Below are 20056 nucleotides of genomic sequence, written 5' to 3'. Positions count from 1 at the left end.
AGCTGCAGCTCCTCTTTTCAAGTCCAGGCTTCAGAGAATGTAAGCTTGCATGCCTTTTGCACCTTCAGCGCCACCTGGTGTCTCCAACCCAACCATTAAATTCGATTGTAGCACGTTAACTGATTGTAGCATCCACACTCTCTACACTGATCTCACTCTCCCCCCTCTCTCCCCTCTCATGTGTTGAACATGCAGTTTATTTATTATGTTTTTAACCAAGGCGGATCCTCAGGTGTCAGTCCTACACAATCATCACAATCACCTCCGTGTAAGGAATGAATGAATGAATGAATGACTGAAGGACTGAAGGACTCGTAGCACCTCATGACACAACGTCATCCTGTTCCTGCACCATTTTCTAAGCTCACAAGTGGATGACGAGTTGGATGTGACGCTGACGAGCGGCGACCCGCCTCGGTTCACACACAGGGTCGAGTTTTTATTGCTTCCATGTCTCACAGGTATCTCTCTTATCTAGTGTTCTGTATATTTTAAAGAGAAAAAAAAAATCAGCATGATTGAGAAAAAAAAAGAAAAAAATCTATGCAAGTGTTGCATGAAATCTGATCGTTTCTTTTGAAGTATTTTAGTAATGCATTGACTCTGACTCCTCGTCGTCTGGTAGTGATAGTCTTGTCTTTGGGGCTACTCACTTCACGCACCAACAATAACACACAAAAATCTGTTGATTTCTACACACACCTTAAAGGGACATTTCACCTTAAAAAAAATCAGATATTTTTCCCTGTGGCTGGTGATGCCATCTATCCCATTTAGGTGATCCTTTCCCAAACAGACTGGGTCAAGGCTGTAGTCTATCACAGCTATCAACTGGTGAGGCCGGGCCCATCTTCAGTTAGAGGCCTCAAATAACATTACAAAAACAACATATAGAGCCAAACCTCAGTGCTGCTCATGGCAGGGGTCAGGTCTTAACAGCTGTTTGCTAATTACTTATGAATATTTGATTTGTTGGGGTGTGAACTGTCCCTTTAATAATAATGCAGACATTCTTCTACTATTTTACACTTTAAAGTCACTCACTAAAAAAAAAAATTGGATCAGGCCTGATTTTTTTAATTTGAGTGAATTATATTATCAAAGCCCTGCATGTGTTACTAGATCACCAATTAGCTACTTCCATTATACTTTGGCAGAGTATGTTTTTCAAAGCGGACCAATTTAGCAACTGATAAAGCAGTTGGCTTTTCAATTTACGAAGCACAATTTTTACAAGGGTTATAATTTATTTTCCTCTGTCTTATTCTGTATGCAATACGAAGCCTAACATTAAGAAAACTCTAAACGCCTTAGACCATCTGGACTTCCTCTTTTTTGTGTGAGTAGAAAACGAAAAAAAAAACAAAAATATTGCACTACTTTTTTTTGGGGATGGTTGCTTTGTAATGCAATAACTGCACTAAATATAACCATATATCCACCAGACTACCACAGCGTGCTATAGCGTGATCCGACACGCCTCTTCCCTCTATCAAAAGAGAGCAAATGTGTACAAAGTGAAACATTTCCTGCCTGATGCTGTAAAGAATGCTTTCTATTTGAAAATATATTTACAAATGCTAAGTAAAATGACTTCAACTAAATAAACATGACATTTTATGTACTTTTAATTGTTTGTAATTTCTTAAGTTTCGCTCAGAAACGGATGTTGGTTCAGACTGAGGCTAAGTTCACATTACAAGCCGCATTTGGAAGATCTGCCCCGTTCCCTTTCATGCTGCACGGCCAAAAATCAGATATCAAGTCAACCGGAAGTGATTCAAAGATCAGGGCTGCTGGTCAGATTTTGTTGTCTATACAGACTTGGGAGTAAAAAGCATCTGAAAATCAGATCAGGAAAAAAAAACTGAGTCAGACTATGGCCCTGAATCTTCCTGGATCTTAATTATTCAGGACATGAATACTCCTGACCGTCTCCTTGTTGTTGAACATGTAGGCTCCAGGCTGAATTTTAGAAGCAATGATGCAAATTTTACTCAAGTTTGCTGTATTCACTTAATACAAATGGTCGCATTTAAAACATTTTTGTCTGAGGATGATCTGAAGCAAAACGAAGAGGTGCAGGTTTTTTGCATTGGTCTCTTAACAGAAAGCTATAGAGAGAAAAGTCGCTACAAACAGCATCTATACTTGTTTTGACATTAATACAGTGCAGATCATCTACGTCCTGATTACTGTTTACAGAAAAAAAACTCTTCTCTTGGTTATTTTCTACCTACATACAGCACAAACACACCATAACAAGGTGAGAAAGGACAGAAGAAGTGGTTGGAAATAACCAGTAGACCAAATCCTGAATGTATGTAAATCATATAGATTTGATAAAACAGTTTTTCCCGAAGTTCCCCTCAGGCAAAGATGGTTTCCTCGCGCCTCTTCTTGGTCAGGATGGTTCCAGGTTTGTGCTGAGCGTCCGGGTGGTTGGCCAGCTCTGGAGGGCATGTGGACACCGGGCTCTCCAGGATGGCCTGCTTCAGGTCGTAAAACACTGCAGAGTCCTCCTTAGTGAGGAAGGTCATGGCCACACCGCTCTTACCAGCACGACCGGTACGACCAATACGATGGATGTAGTCTGCAAGAGGACAGAGGAGAAGCCATATAAGGATAAAGAAATCATTTTACATAAATGAGGAACCACTACAAATGTGAAACGAAGCCTCTTACCTTCAATGTTCTTCGCCATGTCGTAGTTGATGACCATGGAAACGTCCTGGATGTCAATACCTCGACCAGCAACGTCTGTGGCCACCAGGATGTCTTTGGCTCCGGCTTTGAGGTTGGACAGCGCGAACTCTCTCTGCTCCTGTCCTTTGCCACCGTGCAGCGTGCAGGCATTGTACTGAGGAGAAAAGAAGAGGCAGACCTGGTTAAATCTGACCGTCTGGTGTCATGTGACCATCTGTGATCGGGTCTATGGTTGCTTACCCCCATCTTCTCCAGGGACTTAGCCAGCACGTCGCAACCTTTCTTCTGGTTGACAAATATGATGATGGGAGGATCGAAGCCATGAGCCAAAACCTCCAGCAGCTTCTTCCTGCAGAGCACATTTAAACAAGAAGCTCTCAGTATTTATTGTAAGTGGGAGGTTGGATGTCTGCGGGTGGTGCTCGTCTCACCTCTTCTCTCCCTCTGACATGAGCAAAACCTTCTGTTCCACTCTTTCGTGAGGTTTTCCCGCAGAGCCGATGTAAACCACAGCAGGCCGTCTCAGGTAGCTCCTCGCTAGTCTCTCTACAGCCGGAGGCATCGTAGCTGTGAACATGACCGTCTGCAGGGCGATCAACACACAGTTAGAGTAAACATTTAAAAAAATTACCGAAGGAAAGATTATAAACACGAACCTGTCTGTATTTGTTTTTCCCAGATTCAAAGTTCATCATCATTTTCTCAGGGTCCTCTGCTTCGTCTGTGTCTGGTTTCTGATTGGTCACTGGGATGTACTCTAAAATCTTCTGGACGTCAGGCTCGAAGCCCATGTCAATCATACGATCAGCCTCGTCGAGTACCACGTAGGTGCAGCGGCCCAGGACCAGGTAGCGGTTCTCTAGCACGTCAATCAGACGACCGGGGGTGGCGATCACAATCTGTCAAATAAGGAAAACAAACATAAGAGGTGCCGAATGTTTTTCGACAATCATCACTAAGTGGATGAAAAGAGAAGCGCAGGCTTCCTGAGGAGCATTCACGGTGCTAGATTAAGCAGATAATTCTGAGCAAACACTGATGGAACTTTATGAGTCGAGTGGCACAAATACAAAGGCTGAATGTTTCACCTCACAGCCCATCCTGAGCCTGAAACCTTGGTCCTCTCTGGAGATACCTCCGATCACAGCCACAGTCCTGATGCCGAGCGGTTTACCAAACTTTATGGTCTCCTCTTCAATCTGCTGTGCCAACTCACGAGTTGGCGCCAAGATCACAGCATAAGGGCCCTGATCTGAGTCTTCAATCCTGTCGTGCAGAGAGCCGAAGAAGAGAGCAGACCGAAGACAGAGGAAGCACAGTGAGACAGTAGGTTCAGACAGGGTGAGACATCCTTAGTTGGGCTTATTGGTGGTGTGTTACCTGTCTATTTTTGGCAGTGTGGTAATCCAGACCAGCAGAGGAATCAGGAAAGCAGCTGTTTTACCGCTACCCGTCTCAGCCACACCGATGATGTCACGGTTCTGTAAACCAATAGGAATGGCCTGCCTCTGAATCGGTGTTGGATCCTGCACAAGAAAAAAGTTATTGTTAAAAATTCAATTAAACACAAATTAAAAATCACAATGAAAATATATAATTTTATGCACTGAAGGAAAAGATTGACTAAATTAACTGGTGCTGACCTTGTAGCCACATTTGTCGATGACCTCCAGGATGTGTGCAGGCAGCGAGTACTCCTTCCAGTTCCTGATGGGGTTCGGGATCTTTCCTCCCTTGGTGGTGATGCTGTAATCCTCTCTGAAGATTCGCCAGTCTCTGTCCGTCATCTCGTCCAACTTCTTCTGCGACCAGTGTCGGTCATCCCAGCGCTGCTTGGCTTCCTTCTTACGCATCTTTTTCAGCCTTGTCCTGAAGAGAGTTGGGAGAAAGGTAAATGTTAGAAGAGGACAACAATTCTTCAAACAGCTCTGATTATGTTAGAGTTTTGCTCACTCTTCCTGCTCCTTCTCCTCCAGTGTGCGCCTTTTCTCCATCAGGTCGCCGTAGAAACGTGACTGCTCCCTTTTTTGCTGCTTCAAGTCGATGCCTGCGATGAAGCCTCGTCCATACAGCTGTACCTGGTGCTTCTCCTTGTAACTGAGGGATGGATCATATTGTTTATGCTGGGAGAATGTGACATGATAGAGTGATACTGCGTGTGCTTGCATTTAACTCACATCGGGTTGTAGTCGACTGAAGTGTCTTCAGAAGCATCCCACTCAAACACAAACTTCCTGTCGTTCAAGTGGCGGGTTCTACGGCGTTTCTTCAGGCCGCCCAGATAACGCTCCTGTAAAGATCATTCATAAATGTTAACCCAGCACACGCGAATGGGAATCATCATTTAACCATTCATATAAACCTTTCTCTTGAGAATTACCTTGATAGCTACGAGTTCTTTGCCTTTATCTTTCTCCTCCCTGAGTTTCTGTCGTTCATCGTCGTCCTCATTCCCGTTGTTCTCGCGCTCCATTCTCTCTCTTCGCTCTCGTCTCTCCCTTTCCTGAGGGTCCTCTGTAACGGTCGGTTATTATCAACATCTTTTCACAGCAAAACAACAACCACAGACTTTTTCCTGGATTAAAAACACACCTAGCATTTTTCTCCCAATATCCTGAAACATCCTCCTTTTCTTCCTCTCCTCGTCCATCAACCTCCTCCTCTCCTCCACCTCCTGCTCTCTCCGCTTCAGAGCCTCAGCTTCTCGCTCTTCCTTCGACAGGAATTTGGGCTGGAAAAGACAAAATCAGATTAAAAAAATGTGGGATAATCTTGTGAACAGAAAGAGTAAATATGTACCTGAGGGCACGTCTTACCTTTGCTTCTGCTTCTTCTTCTGCTTTCTTTTTTGCCAAAAGCTCCTCCAAAGAGAGCGGCTGGACCTAAACGAAAACAAAAAAGCAACAACATTTAAATAAACTAGAAGATTTTTGTGGTTTTAAAAAACACAAGCCAGAGCCAATACTTACTTTTTCTTTCTTCTTTTTATCATCATCCTCCTCTTCTGCTTTGATATCCTTCTCTTTCTTTAACTTGCCATCCTTTGACTTTGGTGAAGTGCTTCTGCAAAGGGAACAAACACCTTTGATGGTTCATCTTTTTTTTCTCTAGCGAATTTACTGTATTGTTTATAGCCGGTGTAATGTTTATTTCTCAATGAGCTTTGTGCATTACTTGTGGACTTGGAACTGACGGAAGAAACTCCAAGTTTATAACGTGTGAACGCATTTCAGCTGCGACATACCTGGACCTCTTACTGCGATCTTTATCACGCCGATGGGCATCTCTGTCCTTACGGCCCCTGTCTCTGTCCTTATCTCTGTCACGGTCCTTGTCTCTGTCCTTGTCTTTCATTCGCCGGTCTCTGATTATTGCACAGATCAGACACACATTTGACATAAAATATCACAGAAGTAAACAGAGATGACAGGAATGATCAGAACTAAGAGGGGTTTCTGTTACCTTTCTGGAGACTTTGAGCGGTTTCGTTCACGAGACCGATGGCGTTTACGTGAAGGGGAGACTTTACGGTCTCTGTCCCGTGAACGGCTGCGCTTCCTCTCTCGGTCTTTGGTCCCCGAGGACTCCGCATCCTTTCTATCTGAGGAGTCAGCTGCCATCTGCAGCCACAGAGTATGTATTATAGAAAGTAGTTGTTGTAAGTAAAGTCAAAGGTTCAACTGCATAATAAATATAACATTGAGGACGTTGAAAAGTTGAATAATGTTCAGAGTTGAACATATACAAACAACGAACTATCCGCTTTTCGCACAAGTGTATTTCTCTCACAGAATCTCAGACTTGTGCACAAAAGACACCAACACAGATGCTTATCTTACACATATATTAGCCGCAACATAACTTAAATTCCCTTGTTGTAAGGGACTATATATTTAAAGTAACTCAGTTTATGCAGAATGATTAAAGAACTCAGCGTGAGCTAGCTTGCGCTAGCTAGCTAACAACTAAATTGTCTTCCAACAAACTGCTCAAACGTGCCACACTAATTACCAAATCTGAAACAGCCGTTGGCATTAAGTAAGTGACTGCAACAACGTTTATGATACACAGTTTAATTTTTACCTTATTTAGTTGTCAACAAAACTGTAGCGATTTAGCTACGATTCAAGAAGACGCCATAACGCCCGACACGAGCTGTTGACCGCAAGGGTTTGTGGGGGTTGTAGTACTGTGTAGTGCCTAAAGAGCGGAGACGAGTTTACATAGAAACTACATTTTCCAGAGTAAATTACTCAAGGCCCCATTGTTTAGCTCACGAACACCTAAATGCCTGTTCAAAAATGATCTAATAGGACTGTATTTACCAGTTTGAGCACAAGGTGGCGACCGTGTTTCATAAAGGTTAGAACCATCCTGATTTTTATATGAATTTCGCCCTAATTTGATTGCAGACTATTTATTTATCTATCTAGACATTGTAAATATATACATTGATAAACATAAATAAATAAAAAATTGAGGAAATTCTATATTTCATATGCTTTATAAGAGGTGACGGTTGTTTTTGAAGGCTACATCACACCGGCAGTCTGAATACATACTATAAGTATTTGATTGGGTGGGGTTCTCTTGTTAGCCTGCTAAAACTCTAAATGGCATGCAGATCAGCGGCCATGATGAAACCTCATCATCACTCAGATCACTTAAAAACTCTATCCTCTGCAGCAGATTAATATTCAAGAAGTGCTGTGTTCTTAGAGCCAAAACCAGACGATGCTTTCTTCTATAATCTAAACCATCCTCTGGAGTGTGTGTGTGTGTGTGTGTGCAGATATATAAAAGATATTTTAGATGCTGCTATGCTCGACTACAGTCCGGATTGGCTCAGTGTTGATTCATATTCTGGACCTGCCTTTTCTTCCACAGGGAGATCAAAAGAGATTTATGGAGCCCTTCTGAAGGTGAACAGCTTCAGTGGGAACAGATCAAAGTTGATGGTATTAAAAACACACACATCACATACACACACACACTGAAGGGGGGGGGTATATATTGGGAAAGAAAACAATAGGCTGGTAAGACAGTGGAAGTCAGGGTTGGTATCTCTGCCTTTTCAGATGTGTTTTAGTTGTTCTGGTTAACTTTGAACAACATGGAGCCGTAAGGACAACTTGGATAAAAGGTTATAGATAAAAGAAAGTGATATGAATTATGAACTGAATTTGTGTTGCATGTGTTCTTTAAAGTACTCATGTATAGACCCTTCTCACCAAAGATGTTTTGACAGAAGGAAACGTTACACTTAACATTTTTAATTTATCTTCTGCTTTGTAATCTCAGAATTTTTTTTTCTCGCTGTTCTTTTGTCTCAAGGACAAATATCTTTGTGTTTCAGGGTCTCTGAACAGTAGGTCAGAGACCATTCACCCACAAACAACCCTGACATGTGCTGCTGTGTCTGACAAAGCAGACAAAACCAGCTGGGGTGGAGCACTGTTTGCTTATTTGATATAAGCTTGACCTTTTTTTGCAAAGTGCACAACCTGAAACCAATATATTTACACCACATTAACGAACTACAAAGACGACATCATCATTACTTCTGACTCAAACACTTCACAGAGTGACTGAGTACAGAGTATAAAACCTGCTCTTCTGTTCTTCACAAGCTGCTGTTCTAGTGTTGATGCTTCTTTAAAGAGTCAGCAGAGGATGAGTGAAGATGGAGGGACTTGTTAGAGATGAATCAATGCTTCCACAGATGAATGACAGAGAAGGTGAGAGGGTGATATCAAATGAATATTTACATTTGAAGATCTTCCCCTGCTCTCTGCTTCAGCCTGTTTTTTCGGGTGTCACAGACACAGTTCATGATCCTTCAAGTCCGGAAGCTGAACTGCTTTCGACCAACATTGTGTAATGTGGACTGTTACTCAATTCGGATCACCAACAGCTGACTATTGATAACAGTTAAAGTTGGGCTTTGTGCACGTAAGGAATCAATATCAGCTGGTTGATGAATCATGTTGTTTACAATCGATTCTTGTGGCCGAACCCAGTTTAAAAAAGACATGATATGGACCGAGTGAATGTGTGGAAGCCCAGGAAACAGACTTCTGGTGCAGTCACATGACGGGATGTACACATACAGAATATGACTGTATTAAACTCCTCACCACAGTCGCCCCCCTGATGCCAGGCGTGGTCGTCTAATTAAACTGCTGGGAGAGCATTCACTGCTGACATGCCCTCAGGGCGTGCCAACCAGGGCGCATACACGCGAAGAAGGGGGTGAGATGTGGTGAAGGTGAGCAGCAGGGTCAGTGAATAGGCAGATGGGGGGGGGGGGGGGGGCACAGGTTAGGCTTATTTACCTCTTGCAATGAAACATGGGGGTGTTATCGGTCCGGCATGTGTGAACCTGGTTCACCTCGCTGCACTTTGGAGCAAGAAAACATGCAGAGACTGCCGGATAAACTGCTTAGTATACAAAGCACACACTGACACACATTCATACACCAACACACACATACACTCACACATAATCACGCATGGATGCAAATACTCACACACATACACACATGGAACGGTAATTGGACTGACACAGTGACACACATTACACTCTTATTTATGACTTGACTTTCAGAGCCTCGTCTGTATGCTAAGTGCAAAAATAATACGATATATATTTTAGAAAGGCTGTGGTGTGCGCTGTCTGTTGATGTCTGTGCTGCCTGAAGCCGTCACATCAGAGCAGCTCTGCATTTAGAGGGACGGATTGGTCGAACAGAAGTTCACTTCAATGAGTCTGGTACAAGCGGAGACGATCAGCTCTGATTTTGATCATTTTTGTGCCAATGCTCGGGGCTGCTTGTGTTTTGTTTGGAAAAACAGGCTGAACTGTGACACGAATGTACTTTGACAGTCTGCATTTCAAAAAGTGAGCAGGTTATTTAAAGGAATGGTTCGATATTTTTTAAGGAATATACTTACTTTGCTGCTGCTGCAGTAGCAAAATTATGTTCAGGATGAATAAAGTAAACTTCTATTCTATTCTATTCTATTCTATTCTATTCTATTCTATTCTATTCTATTCTATGCTATTCTATAGAATATGGCATGCTGCTAGAGTCTCCTAAGACTACAGGGGCAGTTCAATCAATGAATCAACTTCACATATTTAGTAGTTATATGTTAGTATATATCCGAGTGGAAAACTCTTGCCATGTAAATCTAACAGACAGCAAAGTTAAACAAATACATACAGCACTGTGGAAAGACATCACAGAGGCCACATGTGTCAGGCTGCATCTCAGGGAGGCAGATGCCCTTACAGGACATTCAGTCTTGTGCATCTCACCCAGCTGAGCTTTTGACATACAACCCTATTTTCCATCCAGCGAGAGGAGTTATGACGCTGTCAGAGCAGCTGTGGCAAAGCTCACAGTGTATCAGGGAATGTAACCTACATGTCAGTCTGCAGACAGCTCCTCAGTAACCAGGCAGCAACACTCTGCCAACCCCCCCATCCTCTCATCAGTTCCCCGTTCTGCTGCAGCGGTGAGAGACATGTCTGAAAAGGTTGATTGTGTGTGAGTCTGCATTGTGCGTGTGCGTGTGTGTATACGTGCCTGCACAGCCGTTTCTGATAGATGATGTGCTTATGTGGTAATGAGACGTGCTGCACAGCGACCATATTCTCTAAGTCCCCGAGAGGGTTTCAGATGGCGGCATTCTTCCCTCAATCATCGTCCCTCTGGTTTCTGATCCTGGTCCTCAGCAGCCTCACCGTCTGTGCTGCAGGCTCCCATCCATCCAGAGAGGAACAGACAAATGTCTAGACTGCACAGATCACTTGCTGCTGACCTGTTCATTAGTTTACATCAAATTTGTCACTGCCACATGTGTCTCTGTTGGCCTGTACAAATCTATTTTCAAGCATGGATGGATATCCAGGAAATGTCATAAACATTGACTTAATTTGATCAATAAATCACCAATATTGTGTTTTTATGCTTGTCAAGTCAAAGAAATTGCTATAATTGTCAGAAAACTACAAATTACCTCAAGACATTTCTGCTATAAAACCACAAAAGGTTTTGTTTTACACTTTCTAAGAATAAACGACATGTAGCTTGTTAATGTTTGAGGCTTAGAAATATTGATATGTCGATTTTGTTTGGTATGCTAAGCTAAGCTAACAAGACTTTCTGTAGTTTTGTCAATCGTTTATTGTGACTCACTGTCTGTTTGATGAGTTGATACATACTGCTCTCATATTTTTATGAAGCTTAGCAGCTGGTTAGCTTAGCGTAAAGACTGGAAACATGGGGAAACAAAGGTTCTATTAGACAAAGCAGCACAAACAGTGAAACAGTATCATCCATAAAGGTCTCAGAGTCGGCTGCACTTCCTCTCTGATTGTACAGTATAATCGTGCCTTGGAGCAACCTGCCATGGATGACAGGCTCAGTGCGCCTCTGTCAGACACTTATCTAATTTGCAGAGACGTGTAATGTACATGGGCCACTTTTTGATAAATGTGTTGGAGCGAGACAGGCGGACAGAAACTGCAGAAAAAAGAAAAGATAAGCGAATCGGGTGTCACAGGCAGACAGGCTGGCAGCCCGGTTTATCCAAAAGATCATCAAACCACTATTTCATTTCCAGCTGTGGAAAATCAATAACAAGGCAGCCACAGAGAGGAAACGTATCTGAGGCTGCTGGTGCAGAAAATGTTCCCACAATTGCTCTGTCTGCCGTTGTATGAAGGATAAGGTGCTGCCGTGTCCTGTGTGAGATATCTCAGGAATGGCAAACATTCAGCCTCTTCATCCATGTCGTATCACAGCAGGACGTAGCCATGAAGACCCTGATAACAGCCGCTATCAGTCAAGTGAAAAACTGGGCAAATATAGTGATGGAGGTCAGGGAGGATGGCTGGTTACATAACACATGGCAGGGGAGAAGGAAGAGCTATACATAGCAAATCGATGGAATGTATTGGGAGACATGCTCATGTAACAAAAATTCACATTTTGCCTCACACATCAGCATCATGAATTATTAGCTGATATGTGCAGCCTAACAGATGTTTGCTGAGTGCAGATTTATGCAATAAAATCATATATTAAATGTTAAATATTTACAGAGGAAAGTGTAGAAGCAGGAACGTTTTCTGAATTAATCATGTATGTAATGCATGTACGGTGCTGGGGGGAGGGTTGGCCCCTTTAGGCTGTGTTGATGCTTCAGTGGTGTAACATCCAAAGGCTTGTTGTGACACCATACTGTGAGGCTGCCTTCATCATGTAACACACACACAAAGGCCCCGTTCACACTGGAGAAAGTCATTCCAGCTAGAGTAGGATTGTATCTGGATAGTCTTTAAACTGGATGCGTTCAAGACCTATTTTCAATCTGGCTTAATCCGGCTTGTTTGCGGTCCTCCAAACCACTAGGTGGCGCCTCATAATATACAGAGTCCGTTCAGGCCGCGGTAGGACCGCGTGTGCGCATGCGTCGTGCGTTTTTTTTGTCCCATGTTGCTCCACGTGGCACATTGCTAACCAGAAGTAGCGCATCGCTAACCAGAAGTGTCACGTCGCTAGCCGGATTCGCTATCTACAGCGAAGCAGACAACACCGGGGAAATAGGTTTCATTATCATTCATTGTTAAGACAAAATAGATAATGTGCTGCCGGAGCTATCAGTCCTCCTCCTCCTCCTCCTCTCAGGATTTGATTACACAGCCCAAAACAATCCTTTGTTCCAATTTGATACAACTCAGAAAGAATCTGTGTGTAAAGTGCAGTTTGGTGTACTTTAACATGAGACAAATTGGTGTTATTGTGCATGCAGACTGTCATATATGTTGCATATTTTACATATTTCACCTTCCCCATGATCAGGCACAGACTCAGGGAACATCTATTCTATGTTTCCTCCCATTAAAAAAAGTTTTTCAGGGAGAGTTATCCTTACTTGAACCTGAGGGCTTTTTTTGTTTTTTTTGTTTTTTTAAAGCCTCCTCAGGCAGATACGTGATAGGAATAAAGCTGTTCTGACTTCTCAACATATCCATCAAAGGTTTAACATGAGCTGGCTTAGTACCACAGAAATAAACACCGACTTTGTAAATTGAGTTCAGACGTATTTATTTAAATAAAAGATTCAAAGAAAAGTAGCTTGTGGCCATAACAAATACAGAATTCAGTCAATAATTTAAGCCACAAAAGGCCATTTTCACACGAGCGTTTTGTTTGGCTTCAATAACATTCGTCTGGGGGGATTTATAATAAACAGTTTTAAGAGAGAAGATATGTACAACAAAACAGATCTGCCTAAAAAATACAAGCAAAAGAGACAATGCCATATATATATATATACAGCCATATATACAGCCATATATATATATATATATATATATATTGGACGAATGTTTCTTTAGGATCGCAGGATGCTGCAGACAGGACTGAGAAGTGAAATAATGAATGCAGAGACACACTATAGGCGTCATGTTGTTCCAAAAACAACCCACACATGGCTGCTGCCAGTGTCAGGTCCTTTTTAAAAAAAAAAACACGTGCACGTCCTGCTCCCTGATATGTCAGGCCATCACCTTCACTGATGCTACACACACACACACAAAAAAAAAGGTGAGGCGCCCTCTTGGAGAGCCATCCCTCCCTCTCTCTGAGACACACGAACTGCCCCTGCTCACACTGTTGCTAGGCAACGCGTTAAATTCCAGTGTTCTGCACATCTCCGGGTTTCTCGGTGCAGACCTACAAATCATCAAGTCCTCCATTAGCCGAGCTGTCAACAGCCGCTAATGCCAGAAGACTCCGCTGAATACATGAACAACATCAGCAGCTACAGAAACAGCAGTGACAGCCACAGCCGAGTAGAAACAGTAAAATAAAACTCTTCTTCATGAGCGGGAAAGGTGAAGAATACTATTAATGTCTGAGGACAGGACCAGCCCGTTTGAGTGTTTTTCTAGTAATAATACAGCTAGAATTTAATTACTGTTAACACTGAATCTTAGCTTAAAGCCAAACAAAGCACTTGTTCGGATGCTAATTATAATGATAGAAGTATTTTCCTAGTGGTCACTCATGGTATTGCAGCCCATTGGGATATCTCCCATCTGTAAAACTGTAAACATGAGTGTTTGTATGCTTTATAATTAATTTACCAGAACCTAAAAATGTTTTTACATGTTGAAGATTTTTTTATTAAAGTGTCCATTAAGTTCCTTAATACATCCAAGGCAGCAAAGCTACATTAGCTGCTACAAGCATAGCCAATGAATGCAGTAAGGACAACTGGACCTTTGTAGATTTTGTAACACTCAGTAACTTAACTTTGTCTTATTGTTTGTGCGAAGTTTCCTGGGACATGTTGTAGTATTATGGGTAATGTAGGCACCAAATGTTACAGGATATTTAAAGGTGTAATGAGCCCATTCACAGCCCATGAAGAAGATCGTTTTTGGTGCATTAAAATAAAATCCATCCTTTGTCTACAAGAAGAATGAAGGACTTTTTCTACCGGAACATGTACAAAAACTGTTCCTCCATTAATCAGGGTGCAGAGATGATTCACCGGTGAACAAATAAAACTATTATAGTGACGGGTAAAAGGACTCAGAGACATGCTCACACAGTCTTTAGGTTTGTTTTTAGCATGTCCACTCTTGGCTGTTCTTTAGCTCATGTGAGTGCTGAGTCACATTGCACTCCTTCAGATGTGCTCTCACTTTGTCCTCCCACTGCCTTTGCAAGTGAACGCCCTTGCTTGCCAAGTCCCCTCCCTTCTCTCCACCGTGTCTTCACTGTTGGCTTTCATTTCCAAGCTCGGGAGTAACTTCTTCAAGGACCTCTGTTTTAAATTCCCCCGAAGCACTTTGCTCCCCGTCACTGTCAGATTTTACATTTCATCACGTCACTCAGCCCGCGCTGTGACCTTAAACAGACATTCAGGCAACAAGATGGATGGCAGAGGGCGCCGCTATCAGAATTTCAAATGGGTCTCATTGGTTTAATTCAGTCAAATGCACTGTTTACAACCACCCCCCCCCCACAGTAAAGAGAAGGTACTGACCCCATGTAGGCTGGGTCTGCACCTTAAAGTGCCTGGTATGCTCTACTTGTACAGGATTACAATAGTGTGCTGGTGGTAAGTCATGATGAAAATGTCAGAGTTGAATATAGAGAAGGGACAGATCATTTCATAAGTGGGGGACAGGGAGGAGGATGCTGCAAAGGAGAGAGAGGGAGGCTTAGTTCCCTTCACACTGCACACCCCTGCTGAACAGCTACAGTTTGGTTCACTTGTCCTTTCTTTCTTTCTTTTTCTTTTTTATGTTCTTTTCACCAGGCAGTATTCACATGATGGAGCAGCTCTTGGACTTGTCCTTGCTGAAGGAGGAGGAGAGAAGCTCCGTCCTGCTGGGCAGGTGTAGGAGTCTCTTGGACAGGCGGCGGACAGGGCTGGGTTTATTGCCAGGCTGGAGTTTGTTCATGCAGGCCAGAGCAGCTGTACGGAAAACGCTGTGGATGCTCTTCTCTGATGTGAAGGCGGAGCACTCCAGGTAGGCCTCTGCACCCAGCTGCTTAGCCAAGGACGAGCCCTGTGACATGAAGGAGAGGAGGAATGTGAGTGAAAGCAGATTTAAAGTATCACAGACACATCAGAGTGGTCAGCGGTCACACCTGTTCATGGGAGATGGGAGCTTGTTTCTGATTGGACAGCTCCATGCGCGTGCATACGTCTGTGCGCAGGTCTGTCTTACAGCCTATTAGTAGGATCCGAGTGCTGGGACAGAAGTCCTGGATCTCTGCTTTCCACTGCAAAAGACAGAAACAGGTGTCAGCAGGCTGTCACTGGAAAGAGTGAAGAAGAAGAAGAAGACGGAAGGTGAGAGGAAACAGTCCGTACCTTCTTCAGCGCACTGTCTACTGTGTCGGGCCGGCTGATGTCAAAGCATAAGAGGACGGCGTCTGAGTCGCTGTAGCAGAGAGGCCTCACATTGTCGTAGTATGGAGAACCTAGAGGGGACAAGATAAAGAGACATTTTTTATACTTTGGAAATGACAAGTGATTCTTTGCTTTGTTTTCTTACATGATGATGCTGGCAAAGCATCATTACACAAAGCCTTTAAACTTTAAAAAAGATGAAACTCAACATATGTAAACAATAGGAACCAATCGGCTCTATCATGTCCATTGATTAAGAATTCTTTGGTGCCCTGGTTGCCTGGCAACTGCATTTTTTTACCCATTGATTTTTGTTTTTGGATCAAGCCACGGCCTCTGGGACTGAGATATATGAAGCCTATGGCTGAAGTGTTAGAAATTGCAGTTCACCTCCCTGCCTCTAGGGGCTGGCTCCAAAAGTGAGTCAAACCCCCATAGACTCCTGTAGAAATACAGGATGAATTAGGTTTTTAAATAACTTAACTGGACATGAAATAATGCATAAATATGGGCGTGGTTCTTTTGAGTGACAGGCACATGCTGCTTCCATGACGACCTCTTTGCCTGTATTTGGAGTTTAGGCAGACTGTGACACTGCCAACATAGCAATGGTTGGAGCCTCTCACAGGGACTAAAAACATGGTGCCTAACCCTTATTTATGAAGTTTTAAGTTGCTTTCACTCCTGCCTCCAGGCTTTTTGCTGATTTAAGCTACACCGCTGCTAGCAAAAAGGCTTATGTGACGAATATTACCGGTAACCTTAACTTTTAACAATACATGTCAATCACAGCCAAACGTAGTAACTAATTTAGTAGCGGTGAGTTTACGGATAGCAACTAATTGAACTCTCTCCTTACTTTTGTCACAGGTGGTCATACACTAATCAATGATTTTACTGCAAATGCATGTTGCTTTTAAGTATTTATGCCACAGAATAGAGACAACAGGCTTCATTTAAACGTCCATAATCAAAGCATCAGACACAGAATTATTCATCGTGTTTCTGTTGCACAGATACAGGATCTAAGTTATGAGAAAGCTTAGAAGTGGTGTGACGGAAATATTTCTGGTTTACATTTCCAAAAACAGCACCTGTAGAACTTTTTTTTAAAAGCACAGGAAGGCTCCTGTGCTAAAAACAGACTGACAGGATGTCCGCGCTCTATTGTCTTCCCTCTAACCCACCTAATCACTCCCCACACACCAACGCTAAGATTTAATTTCCTACTCCTCTCCTCGGGGGGCCACAGAAGCTTTCCTCTGCAAATATAGGAGGATATAATTACACCAGGAATAGATGCCTCTATATTAGGATCCTACAGGGACAAACTAACAATCAGGTTGTTTTGATGAATCCTCTTCCATCTTTCTTCAAGACAAAAAGCTGCTCTGGTTTTTTTATTCAGCCTTTCTACGCTTGAATCTAAAGACTTATACAACGACCATATATCAATAACATTTCTATTAAAAGGGGATCAGAAGCGCTGGCCACAGAACTGTTCAGGGTGATGTAAGGCCTGAGAAAGAGGAGGCAGACGGATAGAAGAGGATGCAACTTCTAGCACCTACAACCTCCCACACATTAGCAGCACCCTGCCAGGACACACAAACACACACACACAACCTTTTTAGTAAAGCAAACAGAAGCGTTTTAGGTTTTTAATACAAAACTAAAGCCGTAGACGCCAAGTTAAGTGAGAATAAAATATATTTTTTAGCTGCAGCCCTGAATGGCATAAACAAAAGAAAACTGATGGACTTGTGTGTGTTGCAAATGTAAATCGCTCTTATGCAACGTTTCCTCAGGAAAAGGGTGACTGTCCAGAAAGTTGTTACTTCGTGGGAGACAAACACACAAACTTACTTCAGTTACATAAGACCTTCTTTACTTTCTGTCTTTTTTTTTAAGGCAGTACACACCATAAGGCAGCGAGGAGGTCATGCATCTCTTTTCTCTCAGTATCCCTCATTTGTGCCTTCTGTTCACAGCGACCGATGCCACACACACACACACAAAGAGTAAAGACAGGACATGCATACACCCATCCTTGCCCAGCACTCTAGCGGACTTCCACCCCCTGCATGGATGAGGCATCCCCCCTCTCCCCCTGTGAAACGACCTCACTGCAGGCCAGCTGGCACTGCTCCACTTCCTCTCAGCACAAAGCCTCAGCCAGCGCGGTTATGAAAGAAATCCATACTGCAGCGGATGCCGTTTCTTGTTGATCCCATTTACATAACTTCTCTGTATGTTTAAGGTCAGTAGGCTGCTGCGATTAACCTATTCACACAGCCCACAAAAGCTAAAGGAGTGTGTTCCAGTCTTCAGCTTTAGGACGTCAAAATTGCAAAATAATTAGCATTTGTGCATAAAATCTTAAATTAATTAATTTTAAAATCACATAAAATTTAATTTTCTGTTGTAAAATCTGTTTGTCATTTTATCTCTTGTGCTTATGTTGAATATTGTGTCTGATTTTTAGGAGCCAAATGACGTCTTTTGAGGCTAGAGGTTGTTGTAAACCTGCACTGTGGGACTAATGTATACAAAACATTGAGTTTAGAATCTACCTTCAAAATAACATGCTTACACTAAAGGTTTGTTTACTCCTGACCCACCCCTGTGAGGGACTGTAACAGACAGAAGTATTTTTAGCCCCCTTTGTCTTCGTGGAGTCACATTTTCGATAAGTCTAATCATTAAAAACGAGAAAAAAATGGCAGCTACAAATCAGAACATGGCTCATAAATCAAGTGTCACACTGAAACTTAGCATATAGGTATGAATTAGCCCTAAATGGCAGCCTCCACAGCTGAGGAATGAAAACTGCAGTTCCTTATATGACCACTAGAGGTTGGCTTCAAAGCCTCCTATGTTAAAAAGTCCAGCTTTACAGCAAATGTTGAACTTATAATACTTTTCAAATCTGAGTCATGATACAACAACTGTTGTCTTTGTGCTGTTGTGGTTAATCCAGCACACACACCAGGGAAGATCTCTAAGCAGATATCACAGCAGTAAAAGAAAAAGCTGCTTAACTGCATCCAAACAGGCCTGACAGACAGTGAGGGCTGAGTAAACAATGGAAAAAAAGGAGCAGCTTCATTTACAATCGTTACCCGACTCCATGCCGGCTGAGGCTGTGAGGAGGGTAAACAAGTTCCAAATATCAAGCCATCAATACTGAACTGACCACTTTAACCCATTGTTCAGAGAAAGTGAGTCACAGAGAGGATCCGATCAGTGCATCTTCATCATCATCATCATCATCATCTCACCTGATGTGTCCCACAGGCTGAGCTCCACTCTCTGCTCCTCAAGCTCCAGACAAGCCGTGTAGTTCTCGAACACAGTGGGGACATAAGTCTATAAAAACAGATTTAAAATAAATAAATAAGTCTAAATAAATACATACAATTCAAAGGATATGAGGCTACAAACATGTATGTGTTGTGTGTGACTGATCATTAACATGCGTGTGCTTGAATGGAAAGTACATCAAATGTCTTTAATGTCAATTTAAAAAAACTAAATGTCCATGTTTGGGTTATAAAGTTAGAAAAAAGCCTGTATTCAAATAACACACAAGCACAAACATGCACAACTGTAAACACAAAAAAAGGATGAGATCCATTTTATATCCTCTCTCTGTTTTCTGATCCTAATCTGACTGCGGTCCCTGGATGTGTGCAGAGCCCTCATACCTCCGGGTAGCAGTCCTTCACCAACACTTGTAACATCGCTGTTTTACCGCATTGGACGTCTCCAACCAGCACCAGCTTACACCTGGCTACAAACGGCTGTGTGAGTCTCCTCTCCTTCATGATGAGCGCAGCAAACCACACAGGGACACCTCAGAGGAAGTTTCAGGCTGTACGGTTTATCCTCTCAGCGGCGGCGGCGGTGCTGGTGCTGGTGTCTCCTGGTCTCTGTCTCTCTCTCTCCTGCTCGGTGAGCCAGTGAATGAAGCGGAGCAGCCAGCAGTCAGTGAAAGAGTCACTGCGCAACTTTATATTGTCGCGCCAACCAATGAGCGCCAGCCGCAGGAGGAGGGGCCGTGCGCCACAGCCGAGAGCCCATCTTGTATCTTGTTGCCGAACACGCGTGGATCCTTTCAGTAAAAAATACCCACGCGTGAACTCCACAGGGGGAAATGGAAAGTAAATACTGCAGGTTAACACTTTCCACTGTCTGTCATGAGTCATTCATAAATAATACTCATGCTGCAGGTGGCTGAACCATGGGTATTTTTTATATAAGGGTTCATAAGTTATCTTAATTTTCATCTTTGTTTTTGTGTTTGTTACAAAATAAACATCTCCAGTCAGTTAACAAACAAACAAATAAGCAAACAAAGCCACACTGAACCCTGCAGAGAGACAGATAAGCACAGACAGACACT

The 20056-nt window shown here is 42.8% G+C and overlaps 2 protein-coding genes across 2 annotated transcripts; both read right to left on the bottom strand.

The window, feature by feature from the left end:
• Positions 1-1987: 1987 nt before the first annotated feature.
• Positions 1988-6881, bottom strand: ddx23 (DEAD (Asp-Glu-Ala-Asp) box polypeptide 23). Its single transcript, XM_028409252.1, has 17 exons — positions 6790-6881; positions 6169-6326; positions 5951-6070; positions 5676-5769; positions 5523-5588; positions 5299-5437; positions 5087-5220; positions 4884-4996; positions 4660-4803; positions 4350-4575; positions 4087-4232; positions 3795-3972; positions 3363-3605; positions 3138-3289; positions 2947-3055; positions 2686-2860; positions 1988-2593 (listed from the first exon to the last, which is right to left on the bottom strand). Exons 2-17 carry the CDS (start codon positions 6324-6326, stop codon positions 2370-2372), a joined length of 2421 nt encoding a protein of 806 aa, XP_028265053.1. The 5' UTR covers positions 6790-6881; the 3' UTR covers positions 1988-2369.
• A 7810-nt stretch (positions 6882-14691) lies between these two features.
• Positions 14692-19625, bottom strand: rnd1a (Rho family GTPase 1a). Its single transcript, XM_028410261.1, has 5 exons — positions 19359-19625; positions 18933-19020; positions 15613-15722; positions 15387-15521; positions 14692-15304 (listed from the first exon to the last, which is right to left on the bottom strand). Exons 1-5 carry the CDS (start codon positions 19476-19478, stop codon positions 15059-15061), a joined length of 699 nt encoding a protein of 232 aa, XP_028266062.1. The 5' UTR covers positions 19479-19625; the 3' UTR covers positions 14692-15058.
• Positions 19626-20056: the final 431 nt, after the last annotated feature.

This window comes from Parambassis ranga, chromosome 7, assembly GCF_900634625.1.
Source record: "Parambassis ranga chromosome 7, fParRan2.1, whole genome shotgun sequence".
NCBI classification, from domain to species: domain Eukaryota; kingdom Metazoa; phylum Chordata; class Actinopteri; family Ambassidae; genus Parambassis; species Parambassis ranga.
The sequence above is the reverse complement of the archived record's forward strand: the minus strand, read 5'-3'. Positions and strand labels throughout refer to the sequence as shown.

What these genes read in the sequence shown, in the direction of transcription:
- rnd1a (XM_028410261.1), bottom strand. Translation starts at nt 19,478, where the DNA reads ATGAAGGAGAGGAGACTCACACAGCCGTTTGTAGCCAGGTGTAAGCTG. An exon ending in TGAAGGACTGCTACCCGGAG is followed by an intron (nt 19,021 to 19,358) that starts GTATGAGGGCTC and finishes CTGTTTTTATAG; the next exon opens with ACTTATGTCCCCACTGTGTT. An exon ending in TAGACAGTGCGCTGAAGAAG is followed by an intron (nt 15,522 to 15,612) that starts GTACGGACTGTT and finishes TGTCTTTTGCAG; the next exon opens with TGGAAAGCAGAGATCCAGGA.
- ddx23 (XM_028409252.1), bottom strand. Translation starts at nt 6,326, where the DNA reads ATGGCAGCTGACTCCTCAGATAGAAAGGATGCGGAGTCCTCGGGGACC. An exon ending in GGCTCAGGATGGGCTGTGAG is followed by an intron (nt 3,606 to 3,794) that starts GTGAAACATTCA and finishes CTTATTTGACAG; the next exon opens with ATTGTGATCGCCACCCCCGG. An exon ending in CATGGCGAAGAACATTGAAG is followed by an intron (nt 2,594 to 2,685) that starts GTAAGAGGCTTC and finishes GTCCTCTTGCAG; the next exon opens with ACTACATCCATCGTATTGGT.